The sequence below is a fragment of the Poecile atricapillus genome, chromosome 3 (assembly GCF_030490865.1).
Source record: "Poecile atricapillus isolate bPoeAtr1 chromosome 3, bPoeAtr1.hap1, whole genome shotgun sequence".
NCBI classification, from domain to species: Eukaryota; Metazoa; Chordata; class Aves; order Passeriformes; family Paridae; genus Poecile; species Poecile atricapillus.
In genome coordinates this window covers 21,181,614-21,194,291 of record NC_081251.1, presented here as the reverse complement: position 1 = coordinate 21,194,291, position 12,678 = coordinate 21,181,614, and the positions used below count along the sequence as shown (strand labels likewise).

General features: G+C 38.4%; 1 protein-coding gene across 2 annotated transcripts in view; it reads right to left on the bottom strand.

Moving 5' to 3' along the window:
- The window catches only part of ARHGEF10 (Rho guanine nucleotide exchange factor 10), a 108,359-nt gene that overhangs the window by 44,770 nt on the left and 50,911 nt on the right, over window positions 1–12,678 (bottom strand). For both annotated transcript variants that reach the window (XM_058835975.1, XM_058835974.1), the window contains 4 exons: window positions 11,053–11,145; window positions 9,499–9,669; window positions 7,059–7,204; window positions 4,592–4,767 (listed from right to left, as the gene is read on the bottom strand). In XM_058835975.1, coding sequence (XP_058691958.1) covers window positions 4,592–4,767; window positions 7,059–7,204; window positions 9,499–9,669; window positions 11,053–11,145 — 586 coding nt within the window. The remainder of the gene's footprint in view (window positions 1–4,591; window positions 4,768–7,058; window positions 7,205–9,498; window positions 9,670–11,052; window positions 11,146–12,678) is intronic.

Below are 12,678 nucleotides of genomic sequence, written 5' to 3'. Positions count from 1 at the left end.
GAGAACAAGAGTTTAATTGGTAGCCATCAATGAAAAGCTCACATGTGTCTTTGCAGTACAGCCCTAATTTAGGCTTAGTAACCTAGCGTGGAAAGAAGCAGCACAAGCACACACATAGTATTGGGTGATAAGCAATAAACACCTTGAGTTTACTAGAATGCAAACTATTCAGTTCAGACATGGTGTAAGCAAGCAGTCAGGATATAGTCAGCACTCTCCATCATCAATCACCATGAAGAGCTTTATCATAAACATGAAATGACACTGTTCAGTCTAATCATACTTTAATCATGTAAACATCTAAACATAATTTATGTTCTTAATTATTGAAATGGATAATCTGAGTCTCTGAAATTAATGTATTAAATTAACTATTCTCACTGGCATGAGGAGTGAGGGGGAGTTCTTCAGGTCCTAATCACAGAACCAAATACTACACAACACCCAGCACATAGAGTAGAGCTGGGAAACAAATTTCACAAGTCCCAATTCTGAAAAAGCATTTTTAACATGCTTTACCTCACTGTCAGTTGCTAATACCTTTCAATTGGTAATTACATGAATGGTGAGACCTGTCTTTCTCATTATACCAGATCTAAACACTGAAGAAATAGGTTGCATAAAAACTACCATCTAACCACGAAACTGCTTATTCACTGATCTTGAGGAATAGCAAGATAAAATCAACAGCTTGCAACTTCAAGTAGTGAGTAAGGTATTGAATTCATAGTGCTATACCATTTGTGAATAAAATTATGCAAAATAATGCAAAACCACCAAGGAAATGTAAAGCCTCTGAGACTGTGAGAAGTAGTTCATACATTGAGAGCGTGGCTTCAAGATTATATTAAGCTCCAGCTAATCCTGACCGCACAGGGAATTTCAGATATAAAAGGCCATAAATATGTTTCCTTCTGACAGAAGCAGTTGTACTGTGTCAGAGATTAAAGCAGCAGGGAACATGAGAGAGAAACACTGGAGCCCTGATATGCTCATTAGAGTGGACCCCACAGCCCCCAGTGTCACAGTATCTGGGATAATGGTCAGGGGTCTTCCTGGACTATGTACTGACTGCAGCTCCTGGCTCTGTTCCATGAGGAAGACAAATGATGTAAGCAAAGACTTGAGAGTGAAAGAAAAGAAGTGCCATGGCCCTTTCTCTCACAAAGCCCAAAGAGAAAGGCTGAGAACAGCATGGACCTGGAAGCCCCTGCCCTCCTAAGGAGGGAGAGGGGTGACACAGGACCTCTGCAATGCACCTGCATGGGCACAAAGGGTGAGAGAGAAACTGGATGCAAAAAGACAAGCGCTGATATAAACAGACAATGAAAGTACACATGTGAAGGCATTTAAACAATGAAAGTACTGCAGGGATCCCAAGACAGGTCTGCAGCCAGTTGTAAAGTGGCTGAGCTGACAGAGGAGTTCCCACCAGACTGTAACAACTCATGTGGAAATGGCACTGTGTGGAGCTCACCTCCCTCCTTCATACACACCAGCTGGGTTTCTACTAATTTTACTACTCTGTGTCATGATGTGGATGAGATCCCTGGCAACACAGAACAAGGTTTATAGGAAGTGGATGGCAAATCCTATAACAGCTATAAAAAATACAAAAGGCAAGGAGAAGAATCTCATCCTGCATGGGTGAGACAAGCATGTAACACCTACATTTATCCTTCCCTAATCCACTAGATAGAAATTTATGCCTGCTTAACAAAGTGAACTATTTAATGTCACCCCATTTGCTCAGAGGAACAGATTTTTGGCACTAGATTAATTTAAAATCTTTGGTCTTCTGTTTGCATATATCAGTGACAGTTTATAAACATAATAAATCTCCTTTAGTGCACAGTATTGTCTTCAATAACATTAACTTTAAAATAAAGACTTACATTATTAATGTTTATATATTGCATTGAGATGAAAGCTGGTTCAATCAGCAAGTCATGCCACATAATTCTTTCTAAAATCTTATCACCAGTGCTGGAGTTGATATGCCACTTAATATTAGTTTTGCTTACTCTGGATATTGTATTACAATTGCTGTGCCTTAGAGGGATCATAAAGCTGACTTTTTTTTTTCCTCTTCAGTTCTGTATCTCTCATTAGACAAACCTGCAAAAACTCCCTGCTTTAATGTTAATAGCAATCACAGCAGCACTATCTCCATTTCTGAAAAGAGCTGCAGTTCCACTGAGCAAGACGTTGACAGAAACAAGTGCACGCTGCAGCCCATCAAACATCCCTCCCTGTTTCCCTGGCAACACTCAGAGGCCAACACAAAGTGACTGCATCAAACAGAAGGAAACTTGGAAGAGAGGAATAATTTCTGCACTTCAGCATCATGTCACTACTATATTTGACAGTAAATAAACCCCAAAGAGATCAAGAAGATGATCAAGTGGAAACAGAGTACAAATGTATCCCTGGAAGTCTGAATGAGAAAGGGGAACAGCCATGGCTTAGCAATGCTGAGCTTTGCTCTCAGTTACAAACTATAAATCTGTGAAAGAAAAAGATGACATTAAAACCCAGCCATAAGCATACTAACCTGATTTTTCAGTTCACTGTTTTTTTCAATGCTCATCACTGCATGGATATAGAGTACAGATGGGTCTGGTTCATTTCCCCTTTCTGCCATTAGACATACGGCTCAAGTTGATGTTTCCTTGCTTAAGTAACTGTCTGGTTCAGCGACACTGAACCAGTACACAGTCTTACCAGTCTGTCACTCTGCAGGAAGGCTGTACTTTCTGAGCTTCTGTAATCTTTAGCAGCCAACTTAAATTGGAACTAAGAAGACAACTCTACAGAAAAACTAACACAATTAGGTGTGTATTCAAACTTGTCTGTAAAGGCCAGTTCAAACAATTCTGCATTCAGTGTAACAGCTAGTGCAAACACAGTAGTATGTGCAAAGACAAGGCTATGATGATCTTCTTTCATGATTGCTTATATTCATTTTAGCTGGATCATTTGGCAGAAAAGTTTCATTAAACCAGAGGGAGGATTTTTTCAGTGTACCCAGTATCCTTCAAATCCTTTTTATTACTGATCTTTTGATCCTTTTTATTAGAAGACTGAATTAATAAAACAGAGCTTACAAAGACAAAAATTAGTTCAGCTCGCATTTTACCATTTAACCTGAAGGTTGATTTACAAATGATCTACCACGTAATTTCTTTTTTTTTTTTTTTTATGATATTGTCACCAAACATGATAAAGCTGAAAAACCTCAAAAGCCAAGAGGTTCAAGTAAGTTCTACATGACTGTTCAGTAAGAAGTTTTTGTCTCTCCCCTCATGCTTTTCTTCCCCATATACGCATGCTGACATGCAAGGATTTGGTCTTATCAGCTGTGAAATTGCTGCACAAAATCAGAGTAGGAATATTCAAGAATCTGTTCCTCCCACACTCACCTACAAAAGGGACCCCCAATTCTAAGAAATGCACTTCTTTATATAGTCCTCTCAAGGTTATGCATACAGCAGCTGGTAAATGATAAGATAAAGGCTTTAATCTCATTCTCTAAGTAGTCCATTATTGCTTAAAAGAAGTTACAGGCATTAAGTAATCCTTGAAATAAAGACATAAGTGCCCATAAAATTTTCTGTATCTATTTACAAAGGGAGGAGCAAGAACACTTGACAAGAACCATCCTGGAGAGTACAGGGGGATGTATAGTGTAAATGCTACACTCTGATGTTGCAGCATTTATGCCTCCTTATAGCACAACTGTGGGAAAATTCATGTGGGAAGCCAAGGGTGCAATATTAAATAAATGTAGTGTGAAATAATGCCTAGAGCTAGCACTGAAATCAATATTAATTATAATCCATGAATAGGAATCAAATTACAATCTAGAGATATTAGACCCATTTAGTATTACCATATTTAGGCAAAAAATAGGCTATAAAAATAACTCCTTATGTATGAAAGACTAACAAAGTCTTAAAACTCATATTTCTCTTGAAGGCAGTGGCAGACTTGTAGGGGGGATTAAGTAGCACAGAAGAATTTGTAAACTTCAGAGCTTGAGGTCATTTTTGGAGAGAGGTTAGGAGGAAATTCCCTATTAATATATCGTTTCAAAAACATTCATTAAGGTTTTTTTTCTGAAAAACTAATTTGAAGGGCAAGATTTCATAGGTTTGATAGAAGTAAATTCTACCATGCAATAACCACTTGTGTTCAGATTCTTAATTATAACAACAGGGTGGCTTGTTCATCTTTGCTCTAACTATGGGATAAAGAATAGAGGCAGAACCAGTGACCACGAGACCACTGGCACACCACACCAAATCCACATTTTTGCATGTCTCCATGCTCTCATGCTTTAGAATTCCTTGCTCATTCATGCATAAAATTCTAAACTACAACAAATACAAGTAATTCATGTTGCAAGGCAGGAATCTGGCTGTCACTTTATGCACTCTCAGTTTCCAAAGAAAAAGGCTCTACTACCCTTCAAGTTACAGAAATCTTCATGGACAGAATGCTTTCCTTTGTTTTCAGTAGCCCATTGAATTTCAAATACAGATTTTAACAAAGTAGTTTGTAAAAGTCAGTAATATTACTTGTCACTTACTTGGCTTAGAGTTAATGATGACATTTTCAGCAGGGAGCTGGGGTGGGAACCTGCAGTTGTCTCCTTGGCCCTCACTGCTGCCATACTCTATGACGTCCACTTGTCCCAGCGGTACGCTCCACTTCAGTAAATACCTCTGGCCAGTTGTCACAGTGCCACTGCTTTCATAGGAAGAGCTGGAAGATGCACAAATTACTGCTGTGACAAGCAAGTGTGTTTCATGGCATACTATTTATTATTTTGGCCTCTAAAATCTACTGTTTAGCAGCTTGAGTACAGTGCACAACTTGAAAGAAATACACGCATCAGGCTGACTTTCATGACTGACCTTTCCTGGCATGCAAAGAGCAGCCATGCAGGTTCAGATAATATGGTCTACAAACACCACAGGACTGCCAAAACCAATTCTTACGTTTCTATACCAAAACATAAATTACCGTCTTTTAAGATCAATGTGCATTCTGAAATCCTAATACAAGTGCTTGGGATTATACTTTGGCTCCACATTTTTCTTATTTTTTTGAAACACTTCTTTTTGGGCCCTAACTGTTATGTTTAGGAGAGTACAGATGATGGGACCTTTGAATGACTACTGGCAACAGGAAGGACAACATAACCTCTGAAGGGCTGACAAGCCAACATTTCTGCCAAGCCCCACAGCCCAGACTGTTCTGTACAGCAAGCCTCTGCAACTGCTGCAGCTTCCAAGAGTAATGCCTGAGCTGCTGCTTAAGAAGTGTGTACCACAAGAGGCATTTCAGAGGAAAGAGCACACTGAGGAAGCTCATTAGGAATAGAAATGACATTAATACTAATTTTACTTTGTTTATGTCATTCTCTTATTCCCATTCAAGAACTAGTAACAAACATTTATTACAAAGGACAAAAGAAATGTTAAAGTGAACAAAAAAGGTTTACTTCACAGAAAGTATGACTGAAATCCAGTAGTCAAATGCTTGAGAGAAACCAGCAAAATGCATTTACTGAGAACAGTAACTAAATGCTGAAGTTCAGCTAGTCAGCTACCTATTTGCAACACAGACTTTTGTTTCAATGAGGAAACAAGTATGAACAAAGCGCACAACTGCCACAAGTTAAGTAAATATTTATAAATTCTTGACCTAGCTCAGAAGAAAAAAAAAAAAAAAATAGGACCCATTTGTTCAGCCACTAGGGATAGCATCTATCCCATCCAACTGCTGTTACTACAGAGTTAGGCCACCAGTTCCTGCTGGTGTCATCTAGACTGTGTGAAAAGAAAGACCTGAGGGTTGTGTCATCTGTAAAAATATCTCTCTTTTGCAAAACAGGAATACTCAAACATCCCAGGTGCCTAGGGTACACTAGTTGCAGAGGAATTTTCTATGGCTTGCAAAAGATACTTACTTACTTTTACAAAGGACACGACCCTTGAGGGTCAGACTTGGCAGGATCATGAACTTTTAACATGGAAAACAAAAACAGACTGCACTTTGCTGCTTCAAGTACAAACACAGAAAATCCAAGACTTTACTGGTATGAAAGAAGATAAAATATGAACAGTTAAAAAACAATATCCAAGTGTTAGGAAGAAAGTAAAGAATTTATAGAGGTAAGGATCGCAGGATGATTGACATGAACTTGTTAGTTTTCTGAAGTGTAATTATTACATGGCACTTCCCACTCACTATCATGAGACCAAACAATCACACACTTAGAAATATATGTACAGGACTCATATGTAAGTAATGAATTAATGTATCGACTCATACTTAAGAAAAGCTGTTCTTGGAAGATTTTAATGATCCACATTTTCTTTGTCAGAAGGTACCACCACATAAAACAATTTATGATACAAGCAACATATGAGTGTAAACACAACCTTGGCATACACAGACACTTAGTAACAGTAATAATTACAGCAAACAAAAGCACAGAAGGAACTGAAAAAATGCTTTTTTCAAAGCATTTCACCTTTAATCCTTCAATGTTTGGTCTCAGAGAGAACAACCCTTCCCCATCTGGAACTTTGTTAGTGAGTTCCAGGTGTGTTCTGGCAACCTGTATTAACTTAACCATTAACTAATGGGTTTTGGTTTGTTTGTTTGTTGGAGGTTGTTTGTTTGTTTTGCAGAGGGTTGGATTACATTTACAAGTTGTGTCAAGTTACAATCTGTATGTGTTAGAGTTTGAATTTAAGGAAGAGGAGAAAAAAGTCTTACCTTGACATTCCTGTATTCCACTAAGCACTAATACACAAACACTACAGAGCATTTCTTTCTGTAATCTCCAACTGATAAAATTTTCCTACAAATTTACTATAGAACTTCCAAATATCAGCCAGCAATTTGGAGGAGTACAACAAAGCTAGTTATCCATTTAGTATGACTACTCCTAGAAACCATTAGCCACAGCAAATACAACAACACAAAGGCAATTTCCATCTGAAGTTCAAACCATCATCTAAAAGATACAAATTAAATCTTACCGAATATTTACTGTTGCACACATCAGCACATCATTTAACATGAAAAGTCGCCGTTCTTTGGTTTTGGTAATTTCTCCTTTGTCATTATAAACTGTCTCAACCATGTCATCAGTCCGTATGAGGTATCTGTTTCCACTGCTGAGTAGCTGGATTTTGAAAACAACCAGCATTGTATATTATACACTTTACATCCAACATCAGCACATAAAATACAAAAACAATGGGTTATCACTTGCCATCCTAGCACAAGTGATTGCAGGTGGATTTGCCAAGGGAATTAGGTCTCTTTATTAATCTGGTTTTGATTTAGAGAAGCAGTAACTTCTGGTGCCCATGTGGACTTAAAGGGCTTTGCATCTTAACGTAGACAATGGTTGCTCTGGGAATCTTCCACACTGATAAAGGTTTCTTGGCCAAAAAAATGCTTCCTTCCACAATTTCTCTGATTTCCTTCCTTAGTCCCTTCTCTCATCGTCCACTGAAGACCTACACTTGATTCTAGCTGCCCAGAATGGAGGCCAGAGTGTGAAGAGGAAGTGTTCAGCCTGCTCTGTCCCCTGGGCTCACACAGCTGAGGAGTGCAGCTGGCAGGGTGTCACAGACTGTGGAGAAGATGCCATTTCCAAGAGATCCTTGGCATGTAAATTGCTTCCGACATTTGTCTTCAAGGGCTGAGGATCAGCCACTGTGTGCAAGTGTGTACTAGTCCCTTACATGTCAAACACACCTCCATAGTGTCCAACAGAGTAAAATGGTCCAAAACTTACTAGTTTTCTAATCAACCACCTCCTTTCACCACCTATTTTACCCTGGCTGGCACTGTTCCAAAACTGTATATGCAAATATACAGACTCAGGAGGGCCAGCCATGTCCCGGGGGGCATCAGGCCCAGCACTGCCACCCAGGCAAGGGAAGGGAATGTCCTGCTCTGCACTGGCCTCACCTGAATATTTTGTGCAATTCTGGCTGCCACAATGTAAGAAAGATATGAAGCTATTAGAGTGTCCAAAAGAGGGCCTCAAGGACGGTGAAGGGCCTTGAGGGGAAACTGTATGAAGAGTGATTGAGGTCACTTGGTCTGCTCAGTCTGGAGAAAAGAAGACTGAGGGGAGACCTCACTGCAGTTACAACTTCCTTGTTCTTCACCCAGAAGGTGGCTGGGCACTGGAACAGGCTCCCCAGGGTAGCGGTCACAGCACCAAGCCTGATACACTTCAGAAAGCATTTGGACAATACAATGTCAGGCACTTGGTGTTATTCTCGGGGGTCATCTTGTGCAGGGATGGGAGCTGGACTCTATGGTGTGGGTCCCTTCAAACTCAGCTGATTCTGTGATATTAACACACAAGGTCTGTGGGACTCTGTGAGATTTGGAGTGACTACTCATGTATATATCAATGAATCCTCCACTGCATAACACACAAAACCTTACAGTCAATATCAGCTGACAAAAGGTAACCTGGGCCACCTCTTCAAAAGCAGATTCTGTATCTTGGAACTATTTGCAGATGATTAAGAGCTGCTTCAAGAAGCAGGATTATGACAACTAGAAAAGAAAGTAAAATGTCTGATTCCACCTTCTAATGCACTTAGAATTGAAATACTGTTCCAGTATGACAATAAATTCAGTATTTCATTCCTGGTAAATAGCTTAAAAGAAGTGTTTTCTGGTTGATTATTACTTTCCTAAAAGATGTGCTTTTATGTATCACCAAAAACAATCCCATTCCTTCAGCACATCGCCACTACTTTATCTCAGAAGTCCCCAGGATAACAACCTGTAACTTGACAAAATCAGTAATTGAAGCATTTATGCCCCACTTCACAGGAAAGAAGGAATCATTTATGATACAAATAAAACAATCATACATATATCCACAGTACAGATAGCTACTAATAAATTCAAATAAAAATGATTATTACTTCCTTCTTACTGAATGTCCTCTAGAGTTCTTTCCAGACATTTCTATTGTACAATATAAATATATGAATGAAATAGACTGATATTTTCCTTAAAACAAGGGAGATGTTGGACCCATTCAATAGCACACCCTGAAATGCTTCATAGTTGGAAGCACTGCTGTATAAGGATGTGGTTCCTTTCTTTACACAAGAGTAATTCCTCACTTCTAGGAAAAATTAAAAGTTTAATTTTTCCATGCAGAAAATGTGCATGAGATTTTACTATATGTTATTTGCTACACTGCTACAGAACACCAATACTGCTGAGGCTAGTTCATTGCCCATTCCAGCACACAGTGGTGAGCCTGTTCAGTCCCAGAGGTAGGTCACATCTCACATTTACCACTAGAATTCCCCATTCTGGTTGAGCTCTACAGAAAAAACCAACAGAGCTGTCTCTTTGGTCTCTATTGTGGAGATTGCTCAAGGCCCAGAAACTGACTCTTCCATTTCCATTATACTTTCCTACTTTCCTTACTTTGTTCAGGTAACGTTCATTCATTGCTTTTGCTATTTGTTTTATTTCACAGCGCTGATCTGCATCCCTTTTCCTTTCATTTAACTTCTCTGCCAGTGTCTCAAGTTCTGTAAGAGCCATCTGTAGAGGTAATCTGTCAGGATGTCCTTTATTAGTGTTCTTCAACATATCCTGAGGGGTAATTATATGGAAAAAAAAAAAAATCAAATTTATTTTCAAAGTCAGGTTCCAAAGATTACAGGATGCACAATTACAACTACGTTCTTTACTTGAGTACTACTAAAGAATAAGACCAATAAACATCTAATGAATGTTCAGACAGCACGTTGTTTAACTTCCGGAATATCTTAGTAATTCTTTAAAACTATATGGAATGGGATTACATACATTCTTATTTGAAGAAAAAATTACAGAGAAGGGACATAACATTAAACAATCTGGCAATCAGTATTATACTATAATAAGTATGTGTCTATAAACAATGATTTAAAATGAAAATTTTCTGGTATTTACTATCATAATAATATTGTATCATCTTTATTACTGTTATTATTCTTCATTAAAACATGGACAGCATACTCCTACTGAAGTAGGAGATATTACTTCATTAAGGTCACAACAGCCCCTCCAAGTCTTTCTCTTTTGTAAGCATACAGTAGGAACAGTTTGAATTATACTTTGTCTCCACTCCCACAGCATTTAAAAATCCCTATATATTTACTCTGTCTTCCTGCCATAATAAACTTGATTGTTCCTACTACTTCAAAAACTTTCACCATGGCTTCTGACTCACATGCTTCCCCCACAACTACCTCTGCTCCTTTATCCATAGTAATTCCCAGACCTGCAGCCCAAAGCCTGTCCTCCTCTGCAGCATCTGCAACCACAGCTAACACATAGTGCTTACTGGGGTAGATCTGCTGTGGTCTGGAAGGAGGTACAAACAGAGTAAATTTGTCTGGAGCACATATCTACTGGGGAACTGTGCCCTTCCTGCAGTTTGACTGCCTGTTGCGATGAGACCCAAGGACTCCCTGTCAAATCTGTAGTTTCCATGGGAAGAGAAGCAAGACGCTGCAGGTCAGAAGGAAGCTGCAACATACTCTAGCAGGTCCTGTGAGCCAAGTAGTCAGAGAGCATACTGTCCCACATCTCACACATATTTTAAACTATCCAAGGCATTAATTTAATCCTCTTATTTTTTAATTCCATGGAAAGTAATACAACTAAGTTCCTATCATGTTTTGAAGCATTACTAGCTAACAAACAGATATAAACAAGTAGCATACTTGAACAGCACCTTTACTAGAAAATTATTTATAAGCTATATTTTACTTAACAAGTAATCTATAGTAAATCTAGTTTACTAAGGCTTTCCTGCAGTGCCCTTACTGCCTGTCTCTGCAACCAGACTATGAGATCAGCATGCTTAACACACTGAAGTTTTCTCTTTATTTCCCCATGATCCTCTAGCAGAAGGCAGCTACCATGTAATCCCAAGGGTAAACTATGCAAAAATGCAAAAGGAGCCTCCCTTTGGTAAACAATATTTACCTGCAATAGTAGAATGAACTGTGGAAAACGTTGGATAGGTTTCATCATTAAACCATACAGTGTAATGCGATCAGGGCTTGATTCCTGACATTGCTGCAATGCAAGAAAGCCACATTTGCTACCATGAGCACATTTCCACCAGTTACAGAATGAAAGGAAAACATTTCTTTAAAATTCTTCTACACTGTTTACATTAATTATAAAAGGAACACTATAAAGATTCCATTTACTATGAAGATTTAATTTAAAAACATTAAATCTTAGAAAAACTCCTCATTATTAAAAATGATGGCCTGCCATTGAATTGAAATATACTTCTTAAATAAATACAGCTGGGCTAAAGCCACAGCAGCAATGCAGCACCTACAAATCTAAAAACCTACCTATGGGTTTTTAAGAGGAAATCTAAAAAAAGCATCATAATCTCAGTGCTATGCAAAGAGAAATTTTGATCCTCCTTATTGGAAGAAATGAAGGAAAAAATGTTGATTTATATTTGGAAAACAAAATATTAGAATCCATTATTTCAGTTACCAGGAATGGCAGATAGAACCAGACAAATTTCTTTTGCATGTACAAAAAAGCCAGAAATGGTCAGAAATAGAAAGATTAGAGGAAATATTCAATATTAAAAACAAAGCAAATCTAAATTATATTCAACTGGTGTTGTGCTTAAATTGCTATTTATTGCTACAACTATCAGCTTCACAATTTATTTCCATAGTTATCTATAAAACCATCTATTTTTTTCCAAACAGTAGAGAATTTGATCTTCATTGCTGGTGGGCAAATAAAAAAAGGTAAAGAAGTGTCATCTGCCATCAGAGTTTGGCTGTATTTCTGCAAGCAGAACCAGTGTGGCACTGACAGTGATGAGAGGTGTGGGTTATGTCTCTATTGGAAAAATACACTTTTAACAGTAGAAGTATGATGACATTACACACTCACTAGAGAGTCTGATCTTCATGCTGCTTAAGGCTTTCAGTGTATCATCCTGCACAGAGTTGTCCACACTCCAAAAAGTTGTTAGTTAATTTAAGATCTGAAGACAAACCCCTGCCACCCTTCTCTAGGCAACCTATGTTGCACTAGGCACTCAATTTTAGTGTTTTGTGGACCACTGTAACAGACCTGACAGGGTGACCAGCTCTGAGAGGCACAACTCAATTCAGGATGCTTGGGGAATGAGACAAACTGAGCTTTCAGACTGAATGTCACAGACAGCCCAAAAGCCTTGCTTTCTGTGTACAGTCTCTAAGGTGTCAACTCTAGGGATTCACAGCACTTCGACTGTGTGTGCCAGGCTCTCCATACACATTATGACAAGCATCATATGCAACAGAGCAGTAAGCATTCTGCAAAAAAAAGCACCAATTTCAACCCCAAGCTAGAAACACAATCTGTGGAATGGAAATCCAGCTACACTACTTCTCACAACACAATAAACAAATTAGAATTTGAATAAATTCCAAATTAAAAAGTGGCTTCATATGGTGAACTACTATTTGAAGTTCACCTGAAATGGAAGAATCCTAATGTTTAGTCAAAATAAAGTAATGCAAACACCAATGAACTGATTTGAATAACAATAAAACTACTGTGCCTTTCAAAATACATCCCAGATCT